The sequence below is a fragment of the Myxine glutinosa genome, chromosome 1 (genome assembly GCF_964187855.1).
Source record: "Myxine glutinosa chromosome 1, kmMyxGlut1.1, whole genome shotgun sequence".
NCBI lineage: Eukaryota > Metazoa > Chordata > Myxini > Myxiniformes > Myxinidae > Myxine > Myxine glutinosa.
Window position 1 is genome coordinate 294,778,660 of NC_136261.1, and position 23,500 is coordinate 294,802,159.

Consider the following 23,500-nt stretch of genomic DNA (forward strand, 5'->3'; position numbering starts at 1 on the left):
GGACCTCGTACCACTGGAATGAAGCTAGTTCCAAACTGGTTGAATTTTGATGGTTGATTGAAAGTCACAGGTCATTCTTAATATGGATGTAAAGCTAGGCATCCCGTATTCCGACATTAGTTGGTGGACGTTAAAAATCCCACTGTGTCCTTCAGGAAAAGTGGACAAGCTATCGCCGACACCGTGAAAAAATCACATTCCTGCTGGGAAACCACCTGCATGACCCTTGACCAAGAAACAACTTCGGCAGAATCAACGCTTTGTGTCACAGAGTATGGTACATCAGATCGGATCTTAATATACCTGAGTGCTTTGTTAAGAGTGCACCTGTGCGCTTTGTTAATATACCCAAGAACCAGGCCAGGCACCCAAGCAAGGTGAGGACGGAGTGGGACCAGAAGGCATTTTCGACGTGTCTGCATCATGTGTGTGACTTTTTAAATCTTTTAAAACCAGACTTTTAAAAGAACGGCCCACGATGATTCGAGAGGCACCTGACGTCACCACGGCGGCAACTACAGTCTGAGAGGAGGTAGACTGTAGGCATGGCCGCGAGGGAGATGGGGTGATAAAAGGGGCGATGGGGTGGGCACAGACAGTCAGATGGAGTGAAAAGAGCCAGTAACCACCAGAAGCCTTTTGGAGATGGGTTTTTTTGTTTTGTTTGTTTTTTGTATACAAAGTCAAGGCTCATGTAAGAGCTAACACATTAAACATGGAAACATGCACGGACACATATAACATACAATAAAGGGAGCGGGAGACAAGAGAGGGGGTGGTGGGGGGAGGGAAGCATACAAGCACAACAACAGCAGAGAACGGGGACGTCGGTATATCTGTGGAAGGGAGAGGGCTGGGGGAGGGGGGATACACAGTATAAAGCAAATGAACACTACGAGGAATTTCAGGAAAGAAGCTGGAGATTGAAAGAGGTGGTTTTGGGGTGTTTTAACAGGGGTAGAAAAGATCAAGATTTTGGATGAGGGAAGATAAGAGATGGTTGTATGGAGTTGTATGAAGACAAGAGATGGTGGTGAACAGCTGTCTTAAAGACCTGGAGGGAGGAGTGGGATTGAAGAGAGTGGGGGAGTTTGTTCCAGAGATGGGAGAAAAGAGGAATGAAAGAGTGAAGGTGAATAGAGAGTCTTGATTTTGGCAGTTTCACCATAAGAGTTGTTGCTGGCAGATCTTGTGCGACCTATAGGAATATTTGGGGGACAGGCTAGGGACTAGGGGAGCTAGGCCAGATAGGAGTCGGTAGAAGACAGGAAGACCACCAACCTGCCTGCGGTGAGTGAGTGAAAGGCCCTCAGTATCAGCTTCATCGTGGGAGATTCCAATGATTCTGAAAGCTTTGGTTTCAACAGCGTGAAGACGAGCTAGGTGTGAGGCAGGAGCACCAGCCCAGTGGGGGGAACAGTATTCCATTGAGCTGCAGATGAAAGCCTTGTATGTGGTGAGGATCTCAGGTGTGCCAAGGAAGGACTTCGCACGACGGAGGATGTCCAGTCGGCGACTGGCTTTGGAGGCCAGCTTGGAAATGTGGTTTTCCCAAGAAAGATCATGCCAGATAGTGAGACCCAAAAACTTGAGCGACAGAACTTCTTCAAGAGAATTGTTGAGAAAGTAGATGGGAGGGTTTTCCAGATGGTCTTCTCGGAGAGACATAGTAAGAGTGTGAGATTTGTCCTCTATCCTTTGAAAGACCTTGCCTGTCCTCCATTGTAAGTGAATGCAAGAGTACATGTCGCAGCATATGTTCTCTTCTGTGTTTAGAGCCTTTAGTTGAATTGAGTGTGCCTTTATTTGCCTATAGCTCCTCATTGTTTCTGTGTATCCTTTCATCTGGGAATTCTCCGTTTTTGTCGTCCTGTGTCTCCTTTCATGAAACTGTTATTCTTATAAGTTCACATGTTGCCTTATGTGCTGCCATTATCTCACGCACGCCCAAACCGTTTTGGTCTGGGCTGGTTAGTCCCTGAGGGAAAATGAGTTTTTTTTAACGATCACTTTAAGAGACTGGCGGGATAAACCTGGGTGGTTTGTTAATATACCTGTGTGCTTTCTAACTATACCTGCGTGCATTGTTGCTACCAGCGCGGATCGGCTCGCTACGCTCACCTCATCACACATAGCTACAGAAGCACAGGCTTGTTTTAACTGATGTGAGTTAATTTTTTGAACTGACTGTTTAACTGACAGTTACTGATGCATGTGAGTTGCTGTGTTGTCATGATTTACACCAATCATAATACAATTTTTTTTTGTAATATTAGTGATATTATTGATTTGTAATTTATTTGTAATCTAAAAAGGTCTTAGTGGTCTAAAGCTGTAAAAGGATCAAAAGCTTTGTTAATACACCTGTGTGCTTTGTTAATACACCCTTTTTTTTTTTTGGTATACAAGATCGAGGCTCGTGTAAGAGCTAACATTAATGACAAAAAAAAACAAAAAAAAAAACGGACACATTAGAGGACATAAAGGGAGCGAATGACAAGATGGGGAGAGAAGCACACAAGCACAACATTTGAGAGCAGGGACATCGGGAGATCTGTGGGAGGTAGAGGGCTTGGGGATTTGTTAATACACCTGTGTCCTTTGTTAATATACCTGTGTGCTTTGTTAATACATCTGTGTGTTTCATCAATATACTTGACGTGCTTTGTACTAAAGGTGGACATAAAAAAAAACCTAATCAAAAGCAAGTACACACCGTTACAATCATAATTTCTCTCCAGTATTTATCAACAACAGCAAACTTGCGGCCTTCTTCAGGCATCTGTGCAATGATATCCTCAGAAACGAAGATGGGTTCCAGGTAGAGCCATACAGCCTGGCAATTGAGCCAATAATTTAGGATCTCCTGCATTTCCAACAGCTTCTCCCCCCATTCCTGTGAAGTAAAATTACTCAATGAGACACACACCTACTGCCCTTGGTTTCATGAACAGTAAGAACAAGCCATTTGATCAATTGATCAATTGATCAACTGATGATCAATTGCAAAGGTAAATATTTGAATGATTGGTGAGCAGTAGATTGTAATTAGATACAAGTACATACAAGTGGTGAGCAGTGGATACAAGTGATGTAATTTGGGTTCTGTGTTATCCTGCTCTGTGATTTGGTGGAAGGCAACTTAAGGGTAATTAAATCCCTTGGTACATACATACATACATACATACATACATACCCATCCATGTATAAAGTTTGTGCTCTCCACTGTGAAAAATAAACACTCATCATTATTTCAATACAACACACAATTAGCTAGGTTCCGCACAAGGATCACTCAGCACAAGGATGAGATGTGTTGGCCTGTTTAGTTTTCCCACCTGCATGGCCTGAGATTGCAGGTTCAAGCTAGAACAGCACTCGGTAAAGAGCATACTGTAGCGGTTCCCGCTGAATGTACACAATCGCCTTGCACCTGCCAGGACGCGGCCAGGGCGCGATCGCCATGCCGGGCTCGTCCGGACGGGCCCAGACGCACCTCTCCTGGGCATGCCCGGACTCGCTGTTCCCGGGCACGCCCGAACCTCCCGGGCACGCCCGGTCTCGTCTTTCCCGGGCATGCCCGCTCTCGCCTTTCCAGGGCTCGCCCAGAGCGCCCGGGCACGCCCAGCCTCGACTTGCCAGGCCGCGTCCAGGACGCCCGGGCATGTCCAGACACGCCTTTCCAGGGCTCGCCCAGAGCGTCCGGGCATGCCCGCTCTCGCCTTTCCAGGGCTCGCCCAGAGCACCCGGGCACGCCCAGCCTCGACTTGCCAGGCCGCGTCCAGGACGCCCGGGCATGTCCAGACTCGCCTTTCCAGGGCTCACCCAGAGCGTCCAGGCATGCCCGCTCTCGCCTTTCCAGGGCTCGCCCAGAGCGCTCGGGCACGCCCAGCCTCGACTTGCCAGGCCGCGTCCAGGACGCCCGGGCATGTCCAGACTCGCCTTTCCAGGACTCGCCCTTGACACCCGGGCATGCCCGGTCTCGGTTTTCCCGGGCAAACGCCCCGGCATAAATGTGTATATATATTGCTGCCCGATACACGGGCTTGTCAGAATACCTGAGCTGTTTTGTTTCAATAAAGCAATTAAGCAACTCGGACGAATTCCGTCTTTGGTCGCGTCAATTCTTTCGACTCGCGTTGGAGCGCAGCTCCTTCAATACCTCCGCCAGGCCAAACTGTTTAAGTATGGTATACCACCGATATGCCGGATCTCGATCCAGACCTGAACCAAAATCTAATCGGACTGTTCTTGTCACCTAATCAACTCATCTACCAAGTTTTGTCATAACTCGTCCATAACTTTTTGAGATATCGTGCTATGTATTGGTTTTGGCCCCATCACTCAATATATTGGTATTGGTTTTGGCCCCATCACTCAATATATATTGGTTTTGGCCATATTTGGTTTTGGCCATATTTGGTTTTGGTATATATTTTGGTTTTGGTATATATATTGGTTTTGGCCCCATCACTCAATGGTGAATTATGACTAAAAAAAATTATCGGATCGAAATTCGGATTAGAATTTTCACCAAAAATGGATCAATTTGACCTTGTCACAAAACTAACATGTCCACCAATTTTTGGCCGAATCTATCCACAACTTTTTAAGATATTGTGCCATATATCATTTTTGGCCCCATCTCTCAACGGTGAAAGAATCACTTTAAAAATTCTCAGATCCATATCAGGATCCGGATCTTCACCAAAATCGAATGATTTCGGCCTTATTACATACACAACCTCTCCACCAAATTTCGTCCAAATCCGTCCACAACCTTTTGAGATATCCTCTTCAGAACCAGACAGACAAACAGTCAGACAAAGAGGCAGACAAAGAGGCAGACAAAGAGGCAGACAAACAGACAAACAGGGGTGAAAACATAACCTCCATCCACCTTCAGTGGTGGAGGTAACGATACATGCTGTAAGATTTGTATTTTCTTCACCAATGCCTTTGTACTTCATGTAAAAATGTACAATAATGTCTCCGAATGCCCTTATGCTGTATGGAATTACAGATTAACGGTCTGTGTCGTACCCTGCAATCTGCCTCGAGGGGTTTGATATAAGGTGAATTCCTCATCGTCTGGATCTTCACCACATGATCATCCAAGACGATCTGAATATCATCGGTAGCAGCAAGCACACATATTCCCTGCACACACGTCAGTGCAACATTGAGAGATTATACCACTGGATTCGCAATTCATAAGGAGTCAAACGTATATGTGTGTGTGTGTGTGTGTGTGTGTGTCAGTGTGTGTGTGTGTGTGTGTGTGTCAGTGTGTGTGTGTGTGTGTGTGTGTGCCAGTGTGTGTGTGTGTGTGTGTGTGTGTGTGTGTGTGTGTGTGTGTGTGTGTGTGTCATTGGTTGTTATCTCCAAATACAGGCTTCAGAAGGTGGAACAGAGTCCTCCCAAGTCTCGAAGTTTCCACCTCAATTTCAGTGAGGGATCGTGATTCATGAACCAGTTTGTGAAGTTATTTTTCTTCTCAAAGTTTTGTTCCGAGGGCTCTTTTGAGCATCGTCACCGAGCCTCGGACAGCTTCCAACTGCAGTTCGTTTGTCGTAATATTCCCAGGGATGGTTTTGAAGATCTCTGTGAGGTTCTTTTTATCATTCCCGTTACTCCAATAATCACTGGTACAATTCAGGCACTGTTCAGCTCCCAGGATCTTTTCACTTCATATTTGAGGGCTTGGTATTTGGTCATTTTCTTCATTTCTGCATTATTTAGGCCAAACCGCTGGGGACTGACACCTCAATTAGCAATGCCTTCTTTTATTTATTGTACCTCAGTACTATATCTAGGCACAATGTTTTGTTTTCTATGTTTACACTTGATGGGATCATTAGGTCATACGTGAGCATTACTTCCTTCTTTTCAGTGATTACTTTTGTTTCAAGCTTCCATGAGTTTTCTGTAACTGGGATATTGAGACTTTTGCAGATGTGCCAGTGGATTACTTGACATGCATTGTTGTGCCTTTGGGTGTGCAGCTACTCTGACATGAGTTTTTTTTAACATCCCGATAGGATGTGGCTCGTACTTTTTGTTTATACATTGCAGAACCTATACTTGTCCGAATGACTCAGTCCCACCCTTTTCTTAAAGCTATGGGTGCAGTGTCCATGGTCTTTTATAATGATTCTTTCTCCATCCAGGTTGAGATGACCTCTTCTTCCTAGCTATTCCAAAGAGCCTTCTTTGTCTACTCCCAATCTGTCCAACTCTTTTCTATACCGTCCTGCTCTTTTACAGTTTCCCCAGTTGTCGGTGTATATTTGTTGATATTTTGTTTGGTGTCTGTTTGGTGTCCAAGGTTCTTTTTTGCAATTGTTGGGGCTATACTCGATGTTGTTTTGGTTTCTTGTGTAGCAGCTTCATTCGCACCTGTCTCTGGAATTTTTTTGCTGGGTGGGTTAGGGATACCTTCTCTGGTTTGTTGTCTTCGTGTGTGCTGACAAATTGGATTCAGTCGTCTTTTGTTGCAATTTTTACGTATTCGGCCAATCATACAGTTGTCATTCTGCGCACTTACTTGGTTGAGCTCTATCAGGCCACTACCTACTTCTCCTCTCTGCAGGTACATTATTGGGATGCATTGATTTTTGTAAAGCATTTTGTGAATGGTGAGGAGGAGTTTCCTTGTTTTGATATCCAGTTTATTGATTTCTGATTTTGGACAGTTTATTATTCCACAGCTGTACTGGAATACTGGTATTGTGATTTGGCTTATGGCTTTGATTTTGTTCCTTGGAGATAGGTATGTTTTCAGGATCAGCCTCGTTTTACACAGGTATTCTTTAGTAATTTTTTGCGCATTTGTTTGTGACATATTTGGTGGCGCTCTTCAACTCCAAGGTATTTTTATGATGCCTCCTTGTCCAGCTAATGTATTGTTATATTTGTATCAATTTTATGTTGTCTATTGTTGTTGGTCTACCTTGTATGAATGTTCACTTGGTACACTTTTCCAGGCCAAATTCCATATGACTTGTTGGAATACTGTTTCACTAATTTGAGTTTTCTGCCAATTTTTAGTCGTTTGGTGCAGTGTTAAATCATCCATGTAAAGTAGATGTGTCTTGTTGTTGTCTCTTTGGAAGTTATATTATTTGATGTAAGGGTGTATCCATGTCTTTGCTCATTAATAAGGTTGTTTAGTGGGTCCAGGTCCAGGCAAAACAGAAGGGGTGAAAGGCTGTCTCCCTGGAAGATTCCTTGACGTATCTTCACTCCTGTGATTTCGATCTTTCCTTCCAAATGCTGTAATATCAATGTGGTATTCCAAAGCACCATTGCCTTTTTTTTTTTCTTTTTTTTTGTATACAGAGTCGAGGCTCGTGAAAGAGCTAACATTTATCAAACAAACAAATCAAACAAACAAGTAAACAAAGTATATAAAAATGGGAGCGGTCGACAAGATGGGGAGAGAAGGGGAGGAAGCACACAAACACAACATTTGAGGGCAGGGACATCGGGAGATGTGTGGGAGGCAGAGGGCCTGGGGGGAGGCAGGATAGGTATAAAACGCAAGGACACCAAGGACTTCTAGGAAAGAAGACAAAAGTCACCTCAAAAAAGTGGATTCGGGGTGAAATTAGCGGGGGTAGAAAATATCAAGGTTTTGGATGGGGTAAGATAAGAGATGGTGGTGAACAGCCGTTTTAAAGACCTGGAGGGAGGAGTGGGATTGAAGAGAGTGAGGGAGTTTGTTCCAGAGGCGGGAGAAAAGAGGAATGAAGGAGTGAAGGTGAGCAGAGAGTCTTGATTTTGGCAGTTTAACCATAAGAGGGTTGCAGGCAGATCTTGTGCGACCTGCAGGAATATTTGGGGGACAGAGCCCAGAGAGAGCTGGGGGAGCAAGGCCGGAGAGGAGTCGGTAGAAGACGGAAAGACCACCAACCTGCCTGCGGTGAGTAAGTGAAAGTCCCTCGGAGATAGCGTCATCGCGGGAGATTCCAATGATTCTGAACGCTTTGGTTTCAACAGCGTGAAGACGAGCTAGGTGTGAGGCAGGAGCACCAGCCCAGAGGGGAGAGCAGTATTCCATTGAGCTGCGGATGAAAGCCTTGTATGTGGTGAGGAGCTCAGGTGTGCCAAGGAAGGACTTCGCACGACGGAGGATGCCCAGTCGGCGACTGGCTTTGGAGGCCAGCTTGGAAATGTGGTTTTCCCAGGAAAGATCATGGCAGATAGTGAGACCCAAAAGCTTGAGTGACAGAACTTCTTGGAGAGGATTATTCAGAAAGTAGATGGGAGGGTTGTCCAGTCGGTCTTTTCGGAGAGACATCGTAAGAGTGTGAGAATTGTCAGGATTGAAAGACATGTTCCACTTGTTTGCTCAGTCTGTGATTTTGTCCAGGTCTGCAGATAGTGAGGAGGCTGCAGACTGCCGATCTAAGGGATGAGGAATGAAGCGGCAGAGAGTGGAGTCATCAGCAAAGAGATAGAGAGGATTTTCAAGAGAGTCAGAGAGATCATTGATGAAGACCAGAAAAAGCACAGGGCCCAGAACACTGCCTTGGGGAACTCCAGCCTGAACAGGAAGAGGAGATGAGAGAAACCCATTCAGGGCCACACGTTGACTGCGACGAGAGAGGAAGTCCGCCAGCCATGCGTGGAGATTTCCATGGATACCAAAGGAGGAGAGTTTGGTGAGCAGAGCGGGGTGCCAGACCGTATCGAAGGCACGTGATATGTCGAGGGAGACAGCTCTAATTTCCTGTTTGGCATTGTGGACCTCCATCCATTGTTGAGACAGCAGAAGCAGCATGTCCAGAGTAGAGTGACCTGGTCTGAAACCAAATTGATGATCAGAGATCAAGCCATTGGAGAAGAGGAAAGATTAAATATCCGAAGCAATGATGGATTCCATGACTTTGCTGATAATTGGGAGAAGGCTGATTGGTCTGTAGTTGCTAGGATCTGTTTTTGCACCTTTTTTGTGCAAAGCGGTGATGTTAGCTGATTTCCAAGCAGATGGCAGTTGACCTTGAGCAAAAGAGAGGGTGAAGAGAACAGAGAGAGGGAGTGAAAGAGCGGCAGAACAGGATTTTAGGACCCGTGGGCTGATGCCATCAGGTCCAGTTGCAGAATCAGAGTCGAGGGTTGACAGAAACTTTTCCACCTTGTCAGGAGGAAAGGACACGGAGTCCAGGAGCAGCTGGGTACGACTGGGTATGGTGGGTACAGAGAGGGATGGGTTTGGGACACAAGATTTAGAGGCAAACACAGAGTTGAGGCATTCAGCTTTTTCACGTGCGGAGTCAGCTGTGTAGCCGTTTGAGGTAAGGGAGGGGATGGAGGGGGAACAAACACCAGAAACAGATTTGACCAGACGCCACCAGGATTTGGAAGAGGGAGACAGATAAGAGAGTTCGGTCTTGAGAACGGAGAGATATTGTTTCCTGGCTCTCCTGAGGGTGGACACACACTTGTTTCGGGCTTTGTGAAAGGAAATAAGATTTCCTTCCGTTGGATTTGCTTTCCAGGAGACGAAGGCAAGTTGTTTCTGGGCAACAGCCTCACCACAAGATTCCGTGTACCATGTACGGGAGGAAGGGTATGACAACTAAAGACGAGATGGGATAAATCTGTGCATGAGAGAGAGCAATTTACTTTGGAAGAATTCCCAGGATGAGTTGATGTCAGAGGTGGTAGAGATGTGAGACCAGTCCAGATGATTTATGGCTGCTTGAAGACCGTGCCAGTTGGCCTGAGTGAAATGCCAGACTCGTTGATGCTGAGGAGGCTCCCTGAGAATGGTCAGAGAGATGTCCACTTTAACAAGCACATGATCAGATGAGCCGATTGGAGCAGAAGAAGCGCAGCAGACATTTTCAGGGAAGTTAGTCATAACCAAGTCCAGAAGAGAAGATGCTCCGTTGACTGAGATCCGGGTCGGGAAATTGACAGATTGTGTCAGTCCCAGTGAGTCGCAGAAGTCCTTTGCTGAGGAGCCATGGCTGGTGAGAGAGGTACCCACACCCAGCCAACTGGCATGGTGACAATTGAAATCACCACATATGAGGAAGAGAGAGTTAGGATGAGTAGACAGAAGTTGGTCCATATTATCAGACAGCGAGATGTAGATTGAGTCATCACTGTTTGGTGGACGGTACAACACACATATGAACAAGAGGTGGGAGCGAAGGGGAAGCCGTAGCCAGAGGTATTCCTGGGGGTGAGGTGGAGAGAGGGCAGTGCAGGGCGAGTGAGGAAGAGAGTTTTTGATAAAGATAGCAACCCCACCTCCAGGACGAGGCTCAGGTCTATCATACCGGAGGAGGGAGTAACCCGGGAGAGATACTAAGGAATCAGAGATATCATGAAGGAGGAAAGTTTCTGTTAAGCAGATCACGTCTCGTTTGACAGAAGCAACCTGTATGGAGAGATCAGTTGAGTTTGAACGAAGGCCCCGGATGTTTGAGGTCCATACCGTTAATGAAGAGGAAGGGGGAGCATCGGATACAGAACAGGGGGGAGGAGGGGTAGGGTAAGATGTGGAAGAGGTGGAAGAGGTAGGGAGAGCTGTTGAAGGTGTGTCAGAGATTTCAGAATAGCTCGGAGAAAGGGAAGGATGGGGCGGACAAAAGGTTTGATGGTGATTGGGTGAGGCACAATGAGGTGTTATTTGAGGAGGGGGAAGAGCGAGGCAGAAGGTTGGGGGAGATGGAGGTGAGAGTTGGAAGAGGGAAGAAGTGGGGAGGATGCTTTGAGGAGGGGGAGTGAGAGGGGGGAAATTGAGAATAAATGAGGGTGGGGAGATTTGAAGGGGAGGGGCGAGGGGGGAGTTTAGGAGGGAAGGGACAAGGGGAGGGATTTGAAAGGGATGGGATATGGGGGAGATTTGGAGGGGAGGGGTGAGGGGCGAGTCAAGGAGGGGAGGGGCGAGGGGGAGTCTTGGAGGGGAGGGGTGTGGGGGGAGTTTAGGAGAGAAGGGGAAAGGGGGGAGATATGAAAGGGATGGGTGATGGTGAGGATTAGGAGGGGAGTGGCAAGGGGGAAGATTTGGAGGTGAGGGGTGATGGCGAAGATTTGGATGGGAGGGGTTATGGGGAAGATTTGGAGGGGAGGGGTGAGATTGGATTTTAGAAAGTGTGCGATTAATGGGAAACGAACATTTATTGCAAAATGAGTTTCTTGTGACCTTCGAGTCAAAAATACGTTTGAGGACGCTGGAGGGAGGATGGAGTGCAGGAGAGTTTAGGGAATGTAGAAAAGAGGCACTGAAAGAGATGGAATTTTTTCTGGGGATGGATAGATTTGGTGAGCAAGTCGAAAGCAACCTTTTAAAGAAGAAGAAGAAAAAGGTGTTATAATATGTGACGGAATACAGAACTTGAGGGGAAAGTGTAAACATTATATTTATACGGTTAATAACAGTGAACGTTAACAGTGAACAGTGACAACTGTTATTACAGTAACAGTAATAACAGTGAACGTCGTTCGAAGAACGAACGAACGAATAAACGAATGAGAACAAAGAATAAGAAAAGAGAAGGAATTTTTTTTTTTTGATTTTAAACAAGGAAGTAGGCTATGGGGTGAAAAGACTGGGAAAAGCAGAGAACAAAAGTTATTGGAGCACAAAAGACGGACCGCTGAGAGGAAAACAAAGCCTCAAGGTTGTACACTGTACAAGGCCTCAAAAGACACGGCACGATTTAACACGATTTTCTATACAGGTACGAAAGATTTGCACCGAAAATCTTCCTCGGGACACACGATACGTACAACACCATAAAATAAATACAGTTATAACGAAAATACAAATGGGAACAATTACTTAACTTCGATTTCGATGGAGAGTGTGGACAGCTGCGAATAAACGAAAACCTCGCCGGCAAGACCGGAAGCGGAAGCCAAGCCTTCCCTATCAGTTTGATTATTTGGGGGTTGATCTTGTACAATTGCATGCATTGATTCATCCATGAATGTGGGACACTATCAGAAGCATTTTTGTTGTCTATCCATGCTGTGGACAATTTTGCTCTTCTATTGCAATTTTCAAGTTTGTCCTTCTTTAGTAGGCGGTGGTCTATCATTCCATAGCATCCTCTATTACATCCCTTCTGTTCTGCCTCTAGGCATCCTTGTGTTAGGTGATGGTATATCATTGCTGTCACAATTCCCATCAGGAGTTTTTACATCGTTGGCAGACAGGTTATTAGTATATACTTGTGAGGTAGTTGTGTCGCTTCAGACTTTGGGATGAGGAAGGTGTCACCTACTATGAGCCACTCATCCAAGGTGTTGGTGCCTTGGATAGGCTTGTTGAATGCATTGTGATTGTGGAGAGCATCTAGTTGATTTAACCAGAAGTTTGGAATTCCATCTCTGCCTGGGCTTTTAAAGTTTGGTATTTTTGTTCGTTGTTGTTTTATTATTTTTATTTTGTTGTGTGTGTGTGTGTGTGTGTGTGTGACAGTGTACGTGTATGTGCACAAAGAGCTTTAAAATTACCTACAGATACAATATCCAGTTTCTGAATATCCAGTTATGAGTCCTGATTTGTATAAAAATAACATCCAGCTTATCCAAAGCAGATTCGAAAACTTCGGAGCGAGCAACTATTGGGGATGCCTCTTCGTGGTGGTTGTACCCCCCCCACCCCCCAACACAAGTTGGGGGCCAAATCCTCCCCATTCTTCCCTGCTGCCCAAATTCGTCAGGGCAGTGCAATCATTGTCAGAGTGCCGATCGGTACCCGTGGACTGGCTCTTTCCCTCTTCTCTCTCTCTCTTCCTCTCTTCCTCTCTTCCTCCCTTCCTCTCTCTCTCTCTCTCTCCCCCCCTCACTCCCTCTCCCTAACTCTGTCGTGGCCCTGACTTTGTGAAGGCGGAAGGCAAGGATACACAATCCTGGATGTGGGAGATCTCTGGGTCGCCCCTGAGAGATTGATCGGCTGTCTCCATGCCGTGGGCTTGTTCGAGAGAACTGTTCGGGGCTATACAATAACAACTTCAGAGCGACGATGCATATCTAAAATGCCATAGTTTGGCATTTTTGCTAGTTGTCTTATTTTTAATTTTGTGTGTGTGTGTGTGTGTGTGTGTGTGTGTGTGTGTGTGTGTGTGTGTGTGTGTGTGTGTGTGTGACAGTGTGCGTGTATGTGCACAAAGAGCCTTGAAATTACCTACAAATTGTGAATCCTGATTTGTATAAAAATAACATCAGCTTATCCACAATAACTTCAGAGACAGATGCATATTTACCACTCCATTAACATCATTTTATAATAGTTCGACCAGACAGCAGCATTCGGGACCGACATTGAGTAGGCCTAATACTTACAGTTTCTCTGTAGGGAGTTATAGCAAAATTCATTCCTGTCCACTCACACTGGATCTTATCCAAGGCCTTCGCCAATGAATACTCCTTGCTGGCTGCTGTTCCAATTTCCTCCAGCCTAAAACAAAGAGAGCAAACTGCACCTCAAGCAGACAGCCCTCCCTGATAAAGGAAACAGTTGTTTGGTTCCAGAATGTTGGTGATGGGGTGATCGGATACCGAGTCATACTTTTGAATATGCTTGGAGAGTCCCAAGTTCAGCATTTGGGTTAGAGTTGTCTCAGGCTCAGGCGCCACACGCTTCCCAATAACAGCGCTCACCTGCAGATAAATAATGATTCCTATTTCATAATCATTAATTATATTCTTCTTCTTCTTCTTCATCATAAAAAGTCTCACAATTCGTGACATTGTTGCAGTCACAGTGTGAGATGAACCAACAACACTCTACTCATCATTGAACGCAGCATGAGTGCAGAAAGAATGAGAGGCAAGGCCTCAAGGATGTCAGACACACATCCGTGGAAGAATTCAACCAAATGACGAAGAGTTTCCAGTCACAGTGTCAAAATCGTGAGCTAGCCAAGGGTTTTTTTTGTTTTAATTTGTATCCTTAGTCGAGGCTCATATAAGAGCGAACACATAGAACATATAATAAAGGGAACAGGAGTTAAGAGGGGAGACAGAGGGAAGTATAACAACAGTGGGGAACAGGGACATTAGGAGATCTGTGGAAGAGAGAGGGCTTGGGCGGATGTTTACTTTCCTCCACCCTGCCGATGACAAGCAGAGGGATGCAACGTGATGGAGTGGAACGTACCTGCTGCCAATTGTGTGCTTTCATGCCAGGGTTGCAAATGGTCTGCAGAACAGGCACGTATTGTTTGAAATTTTCAATGGATGATTTCATGGTCATGGCCACCTTTCTTGGGCTCCGGAACTCCAGAAAGGTTTTGGTGAGCTTGTACATGAGTCGCCACATGTTCTCGACGTCATCTTTCACTTCCTCTGCGTTGATCTCCCGAAAGGGATCTGCAAAGCAAGTTAGACTAGAATGACACTCGGTAGAGTACACACCTCGCCAGGCTGAACAGTATATGTTTTGTATCCCACCGATATGCTGGATCTGGATTCGGACCTGAAACCAAATCGAATCAGCTTGATCCTGACACTGAACCAACTCAGCCACCAATTTTGTCATATTTGTCCACAACCTTTTTAAATATCATGTTATATATACAGTATATATATATATATATATATATATATATATATATATATATATATATATATATATATATATATATATATATATATATATATACACTAGCAGAAGTACCCAGCATTGCCGGGCGGGGAGGGGGAAGAGGAGGGGAGGGGAACGGGGGGAGGGGAGGAGAGGGGGGGAGGAGAGGGGGGGAGGGGAGAAGAGGGGGGGGGGAAGTACCCGGCATTCCGTGTATAAACGTGAGGGAGAAGAGGGGGGAGGGGGAGGGGGGAGGGGAGGAGAGGGAGGAGGGGAGGGGGAGGGATGGGAGAGAAGAGGAGTGGGAGGGGGAGGGAGGGGGAGGGGGAGAGGGGGGAGGGGAGGGGAGGGGGAGGGGGGGAGAGGGGGGAGGGGAGGAAAGGGGGGGAGGGGAGAAGAGGGGGGGGAAGTACCCGGCATTCCGTGTATAAACGTGGGGAGAAGAGGGGGGAGGGGGAGGGGAGGAGAGGAGGGGGAGGGATGGGAGAGGAGAGGAGTGGAGTGGGAGGGGAGGGGAGGGGTAGGGGGGAGGGGAGGGGGAAGGGGGAAGGGGAAGGGGTAGGGGGGAGGGGAAGGGGTAGGGGGAGGGGAAGGGGGAGGGGGAAAAGGGAGGGGGGAAAGGGAGGGGGAAAAGGGAGGGGGAGGGGGAAAAGGGAGGGGGAGGGGAAAAGGGACGGGGAGGGGGAAAAGGGACGGGGAGGGGGAAAAGGGAGGGGGGAGAAGGGGATGGGGTAGGGTGGAGGGGAGGGGAGGATGGAGGAGGGAGGGGGAAGGGGGAGGGAAGGGGAGGGCCAGTCAACAATGACGTTGCAGTTCTCATGGGAGGAGAGCAGCACAACAATCGCGACATCGTCCTGAATCTTCGCAACAGCACGAAGCGGTTTTGGAGTCTCACCGATCCTGTGACGCCCTCCAGTACCGGCGTTGCCGGGTGGGGGAAGGGAGACCCGTACATTCCCAACCGGTACATTCGCCCTCTCGACTCAAGCTCACTCGGACAAAAGCCTCGCACAAATTACACCGTGAAGGCCCAATGGCCATGTCTATGCCACAAATCAAGTACATGAGCGAGTCGGGCGCACTGAATTGAAAATATATAGAACGCTCATACTCCGTGAAAAGTGAAGCCAACTGGCGGCGGAGATGGAACATCACGTGATCGCTCTGAGCGAATCAGCGCGCTGCTCTGCCACCGGTCAGAATCCGTGTATAATATTCCTCGCTGAAAAAAAATCTATGTGAAACATGCTACTATCTATGCTAAATCATGCTAAATCATGCTAAATGCTAATCATGCTAAAATCTATGCTACTTGCTGTGAGTTTATGGCGGCAAGGAACATCACGTGATCGCGTCACGAACATCATTCGTGATCACGTCATCACGTGATCGTGATCGTCATCAATGAGCGCGAATGAGTGAATCAGCGCGCTGCTCTGCCACCGATTCAGATTCCGTGTATAATATTCCTCGCTGAAAAAAAATATGGATCTAAAGATGAAAGAAAAAAAAACCTAGGTAATGTCGGAGTTTACGGGCGTAAACTGGACAGGTGGTTGTAATGTCGGAGTTTACGGGCGTAAACTGGATAGGTGGTTGTAATGTCGGAGTTTATGGGCGTAAACTGGATAGGTGGCTGCCTTCAAACCAACTGCCTTGACGAATGCTTTGTCGAGTCTTACAGGTAGAGCAGTACCATGTCTTCCCGTCTGATACATCACCACGAGTAATAAAACCACAATGGACATTACATCGAGGGCAAATACAATAATTCTTGATGAGTCTGCTGTCAGCCATTAGGGTTTTAGCCCCATGACTCAATTGATCATAACATCTGAGATTATATATCGTGCTTCTGGAAACTGATTTGAACTCAGCTGCAGGCAGAGGCGAGTGGACAAAAAGTGGTTTCGAGGCTCAACGTGCAGGGTGGATCCTTAGCCTAGTAAATTAGTCCTTGAATGAATGTGCCAAACAGTAGATAAAATGCTCTCGACCCACGTACAGGAAAAGATGTCATCCAAACGCCTCCTTCACAAAGGGAATAATTAATTATATATCTTCGTAGTGTTTAGTATGTCTCCTAAACCAAGGACGTATCCAATCTTCATCTACCATTTAGCCTAGTGTATAAGAATATTTACTTCGGCCTGCGCTCGGGTCTGATATGTTTAGATAGATAGCCAAAAAAAGCGTAGCCTATCATTATGCTTACATCTTGTTGTCTAAATTTGACCTTCTATAGGACGGGACAATGGGAGGTGTTGTCCTTATTGCCAGTAGTGCTATGTCTTTAGCGCAGATTCTTGTCTAATATTTTGCTATAAATGAAATGCCTTTCCACTTATTTTTCAGCGAGTGTCTTGAGGAATTGTCCGCTGCGTGTAGGCGGTACATTCTCGAGCCTCGCTCCACACGTGTGTATATAATCGATTTTATTAAACATTGTTGTTCTTCTTCCTCTGATTCTTCTTCTTCTTCCTTCCCTTGAGGTCTTCGATCTCGACAATTTTGGTGTCAGGAGTGGGATACATCCAAGTGTGCAGACGAGGTGGATCCTCACGTTCCAGGTCGGAAAGGAGGCCTGCCGGCATCTAATTTGGTGGGTACGCATTTTTGCACCTCGAAATTGAAGCCTCCCGCCTTACTTTGGACGTATGGACCTCTGTCGGCTGTACCACCTGGCTTGCATTCCGAACCAAATTTAGTTTAAACCAGAGCAGCAGTGGGTAATGAATCGATTATACAGGGCGCCCGGGATAAGGAGGTAAGGTAAGCTTCCTGCGTGGGAAGCAGGTAGACCCATATGTGGGTGATAGATAATAGGTATTAAGTTACTCCGGCGTGAGAACTGCGTTTAAGGTTAGGAATCGGGGGGCGACCCGATTTTAGGACTACCAGGAGGGACTAGCCCAAGAAAGGTAGAATAATGAGTATTTTAAGTTAAGCTACGCACTGGATGTGTTAGAGCTCACAGGTAAGTAGGATTGAAGTGTGCATGAGTGTGCATGAATTTATACTGTATTTGTGTATAAGGGAATGAATGATCTGTCATTGCAGCGTGTATTTGTGTTTATTGTGTGTGTGTCATTGATGTGTGTCATTGACTGACAAGGGATTCCCCAAATTGCCTACGGGCGTTGGGCAATCCGGATGAGTAAAATTGGCAGGGAATAATGAGAATGTTATGGAGAGCATGTGTAGACAGGGCTTTAAAACAAGTGTTCAATTACATCCCCACATTAACGGCTCTCCAGATGTAGCAAGGGAGAATGGGAGTGAAAGTCAAAATAATAGGCTGTCAACCGACAGGGTGTTTATTCAACGGCATGGCCGGGGCTTGTATTTGGCCGATTTGGGATGGCAGAATGCGTCGAATGAAGGCAAAAATGACATGTGATGCTGACGTGAGTCCAATCGGAAGAATGGATGGTTATGGTTTCACCCGGTCCGTTTATCTGTCTGTCTGTCCGGACACGGAGCTCTTGGGGAGAGCCAGAAGGGGTTGGGGTGACCAAGATGAATGTGGACAATATATTAATTGTTTATATTAATCTATTAATCTCTGTATATTAATCTGTAAAAATATATTAATCTCTGTGTGTGTGTGTCCGTATTTGTCTGGCTTTCTGGCTGTCTATGGAGTCATGTCTCTGAACACTGATTTTGAGGGAGTTGCTGGTGCGGACCAAAGCGGTGTCCGCGGTATCTACTGGGGGTCGAATGTCACTCCCTCAGTGTCTGCGAACTTGTCGTTCGGCAGTGTCGAAAGACAGGTTCGATTGTCGGTCTGTCTGCTTGATTTTCGGGTCTCACTCTGAGTATATGGTCGTTTTCTGTTTTGTGCTTTAATGGTGGTTGATTTGACTTCCCTGAAAGGGGGACAATAAATATTTGGTGTTAGCTGTTGTCATTTCGGATGTTTGCAGTTGTAATGTGGAGCCAGTCTGTCTGTCCAACTGGGTGTGTCTGACTGCGTCTGCAGATATGGATCAAGGAGGAGCAGTTTCTGCGGCGTTTGTTATGATGTTGAATGTCATTCACTGTGTCTGCTGACGTGTCGTGTGACTATGGGGACTATGATGGTGTGTCCTGGCGGGAAGAATCGTGGCAGCCTACAGATTTGAATGGAATGGCCTCTGTGAGACCATCCTGTTAGTACGTTGGGGGTTCGTCTGTCTGTCTGTGAATGGAAATTGAACTGGACTTCGACAGAAGGCAGGTGGGTGGTCACCTGCTGTAAATTGTGGTGGAACATTTGTGACGTTCCCTAATACGAGGGGACGAATTGGTTTGTAAATGTGTTGTGCAGGTACTTTCTCTGTAGGTAGCCAAATTCTATTGTTGTCAAGTCTCATGTAACCTTGGTTAACGTATATCTACGGACAAGAGCTGCACTTTATTTTAGTAAGTGACTGGGAAAGTTTGTTTTAAAAGGTGCCAGCGGAGTTGTTTAGAGTTATGGAGGTCACAACTCGCTGGAACCTCTCTGTTTATGTTTGGCTGACTTACATTGACTAGTATATGGGAAAAAGGGGACTGAAAATGCTTTGATTTTTTCGTGGATTGCCCATTGGGCATGTTTAGGATTTAATAGAGTGGTGGAGTTCTGTGAAATATGATGACGTTGTCTTATGGACACTTTGTGAGTGACTAGACACGTGCCTGGAAGGGGAAATTGTATTCATAACTCATGTGGGTTGTGTCTGAAGAAAAGGTTTAAAGTAAGTGTGAAGAAGGTCATGGAAAGTGCGAAGATGTTAAAGGAAAGTCGAATTAGATGGATCATTTGTCAATGACAAGTGACTTTGCAAGGTTTGCTAAGAAAGGGAGGGGAAAAGATTATAAAAGTTGATGGAAAAGACGGGAAATAAAGAAAAGTGGTTAGTTATGGACTGTTGTTTTGTGATAAGAAGGTGATTGGGGGCTGGTGAAGATTGGATCACGGCTCTGCAGACCAGGTGAACAGAACTCCACCAGGAGTGGGTATATGGGAATCACACCAATTAAATTATTGCTCAAAGGGAGGTGATAGAGCAAAATAAAAAAGATTGTCATGTGGACCGCAAGGCTAACCCCGCTCTTGCAGGGAAATGGTTTTGGGAGGCTAGTTATTTTTTAGATAATTTTTCCAGTGGGTTTATACTGATGTGAAATTCGCGTATCTAGGAAGGAAAGGAAAAAATTGTCCAGGTATTGATAGGATAACAGTGAAATTTTGAAGTGAAGTGAAGGATAACAGTGAAGAGTTAGTGTGTTCGTTGCGATTTTTGGGAATGGCAGGGTACTGTCGTACATGGATGATGGACCGACTGCGGAAAACGCCAGTAAGGCGTCGATACAATGTTGAACACCGAACGGTCCATGTGTTGGACAACAATGAAGGGTTCATAATTAATTTGGCACCTCAAGACAGACGTTCCGACATCCGCACCTACAGAGTTCGATGTAATACAATTACAAGCCGCGGCCTCAAACGTAGAACATCAAAAATTGGATTAAATTGGGAGCTCAGTGCCCCGCAGAAGGACAAATGTGGACGATTAATGACAAACCCGTGGCACCGCGAGCTTTATTGCCATGGTTGGCACGCATGGCGCATCCAAATGGCCATGTGTGCCATAGGGGGGTGAGGTGATGAGGCAGGTCACTTCCACCTGGGCAGCACCAGGCCTTTCGACTGTGGTTACCATGGTCTGTCGCTCGTGCGCTATATGTCAACGGCATCAGCCAACAACGGATATGGCAGCACTTGAATTACCTATCATGGATGACATGTTTTTTAAAGTTTTGCATAGGTCTATCCCATGTGGCACGCAGCATACATGAACGCGTTCGGGAGGCCCTACCGGAGCCAACAAGCAAGCCTATCCACACCGTCGAGGCAGGAGATTACGTGCTGGTGAAGCATTTCACCCGTAAGACTGCGCTCGAACAAAGTTGGACGGGGCCATACCAAGTTCTTCTGATCACACCAACAGCGGTGTTTTGGTGAGGGCAAGTCGTCCTGGGTACATGCCACACATTGTAAGTTGGCCATACCCACAAACACAGACACCTCAAACGCACCACCACAGATCGAGGATGCTGCACCACCGCCTGTTAGGGGTGGCAATCACATTTAGTTTAATATACCGCTTCAGGCTAAAACAGGTGTCTGCAACAGGTGCATGGGATGCTAAAAGAGGACATTGGATTGACTTTAAATTGAAATGAAAATTGAAAGGGTGGATTAGGAAAATGAGTTTGTTCAAATAATCGTGGCATCTGTGGGATGCAACAATTTTGTGCCAGAATGGTGTATGGGAGCCGTCATCTGGGAAGCGTCGTTAAATGGCAGTAGGTTTAGACAGGTTTTGCTGCCCTCAGTCGTTTGAAGCAAGCGATTATTACAATGTGAATTCATGACGTCACAGAGCTCCCCCTACGATTATAGGTCACCATGCATTTCACACATATTAATTCCGCACCCACGGATCGAAAGCAAGAAAAAGCCAAAGGAAAATACGTATTGGACAGTGACCCGTGCAATGGCGGAGGTACAGAACCGATCACGGTGTTGGGTGTGTATGCATTTTCCCCACACCAGTACGACAGGGATAGAAATGGTAGTGCTACCCCTGTCCCTACGAGATATGTGCTCAGGACCCTTGCGTACCCCATGTCTGACCACAACCTTGGAACTGATAGGCCCAAAATCGCAAGCAGTGTGTTCCCGGGAGTTTCGATATACCCCACCCATTAAGCAGGCTTTGTTAGACAAACCACCTGATCCAGTCTGGGTGACAGAGCAAAAGGGACGGGTGTGTCTTATAGGAAAGGGACACGTTCAGATGGGAACCTCGGAATGTACCCATACCCTGCCATCCGACACCAGATGGAGAGAAAAGGGAGGCCCCCTTGTAATAACCATAGATGACCAAGCCCAGCATAACGTAACCAAGCTAACCATATCTTGGGGGACACCAAGCGCCACCCGCGTTGAGATCAGTAAATGCATGGCCTCGGCCCTTATCCCACCCCATGGAGTAATGTTTATTTGCGGAAATAAAGCATATCCATACCTACCCGAACAGTGGGGAGGGACTTGTTATCTGGGATCCATTTTTCGCAAGGTAAATTTGGTAAATCATGTATTATTTGATGTAGGGAAGATGATTAAAAGGAAGGTATTTTCGGAAATTAGTGAAAGTAAATATGGCATTTGAATTTCCAGACACGACACAGGAAATGCGGCTATGAATAAGCCAACCATCTGAGAGATAAGGTAACTAAATGCCAATTAGTGGGACGGGGGGCTAGGAATTGATCATGGTATGTGTAAGAAAGTATTTTTCAGGATGGACGATGAAGAAATCGCCGTTGGAAAACCATGATCTTGACCACAGAGGCCGTCAATCTGAATGGGTCCTTCAACAAGGCAGATGTGACCAGCGCTTCAGAATTTTGTATTAAATTTTGTGATGATGACTGTGATACTTGTGTTAATCCCATGTGGGAACTGGCTACTGGCTGATGCCTGCATCGATGTTTGTGATGATTGTAATACTTGTGTTGAAAATCCCTTGCGTGTACTGGCTAACGCCTCTTATGTATTATGAATGATTGGCAAATAGATAGTCTCGCATTAGTAATGGAACGAATTGGAAACGAAACCTGAATCGCAGAACTACAATTGGAAAACGAATTAATGCATATGCAAACGATGGTGATGCAGAATCAAGTGGTTTTGGATATGTTGTTGGCAGAAAAGGAAGGAGTATATGGGGTGATCGATGAACCTATTTGATGCTTGGGATTCTGATAATGATTATGATTTTAGTTGGGATGATTATATCTGTGATTTAGAAAGTGTACGTTCTTTTAAAAATTATTTACACCACCCAGCAAATCACATTCACAGGGCTTGATGGCATTTAACGTCGATTGTTTGCCCTGATTCGCGAGGACCTCACTTGCATAAAGAGGGCCCCTTAATCTGGCTGGCAACTGGGTCGCACCTATGCCGCAGCGAGGGTGGATTCGGAATCTGGCGGGCGGCAGCAATCTCTTAAACCAGGCGCCGTCGTCGCGAATTATGGCTAACAATTTATGCGTTGAATGTTAGACGACCAGTTAGGGCCGGTATCTCTCTTTGAGCATACGTGACGCTATGTCGTGCCTGGCATGTAACTAATTGATGAATTTGGTGTCTTTCCAAGGAGGTGTCTTGTCAAGACAAAGGAAGGAACTGTCAGCCATTAGGGTTTTAGCCCCATGACTCAATTGATCATAACATCTGAGATTATATATCGTGCTTCTGGAAACTGATTTGAACTCAGCTGCAGGCAGAGGCGAGTGGACAAAAAGTGGTTTCGAGGCTCAACGTGCAGGGTGGATCCTTAGCCTAGTAAATTAGTCCTTGAATGAATGTGCCAAACAGTAGATAAAATGCTCTCGACCCACGTACAGGAAAAGATGTCATCCAAACGCCTCCTTCACAAAGGGAATAATTAATTATATATCTTCGTAGTGTTTAGTATGTCTCCTAAACCAAGGACGTATCCAATCTTCATCTACCATTTAGCCTAGTGTATAAGAATATTTACTTCGGCCTGCACTCGGGTCTGATATGTTTAGATAGATAGCCAAAAAAAGCGTAGCCTATCATTATGCTTACATCTTGTTGTCTAAATTTGACCTTCTATAGGACGGGACAATGGGAGGTGTTGTCCTTATTGCCCAGTAGTGCTATGTCTTTAGCGCAGATTCTTGTCTAATATTTTGCTATAAATGAAATGCCTTTCCACTTATTTTTCAGCGAGTGTCTTGAGGAATTGTCCGCTGCGTGTAGGCGGTACATTCTCGAGCCTCGCTCCACACGTGTGTATATAATCGATTTTATTAAACATTGTTGTTCTTCTTCCTCTGATTCTTCTTCTTCTTCCTTCCCTTGAGGTCTTCGATCTC

General features: G+C 46.0%; 1 protein-coding gene across 1 annotated transcript in view; it reads right to left on the reverse strand.

Moving 5' to 3' along the window:
* DNAH3 (dynein axonemal heavy chain 3) overlaps positions 1–23,500 on the reverse strand; it is a 403,897-nt gene that overhangs the window by 257,474 nt on the left and 122,923 nt on the right. Inside the window, exons 18-22 of the mRNA XM_078777885.1 lie at positions 14,126–14,337; positions 13,535–13,626; positions 13,309–13,423; positions 5,044–5,160; positions 2,717–2,896 (exon numbers count right to left, since the gene is read on the reverse strand). Coding sequence (XP_078634011.1) covers positions 2,717–2,896; positions 5,044–5,160; positions 13,309–13,423; positions 13,535–13,626; positions 14,126–14,337 — 716 coding nt within the window. The remainder of the gene's footprint in view (positions 1–2,716; positions 2,897–5,043; positions 5,161–13,308; positions 13,424–13,534; positions 13,627–14,125; positions 14,338–23,500) is intronic.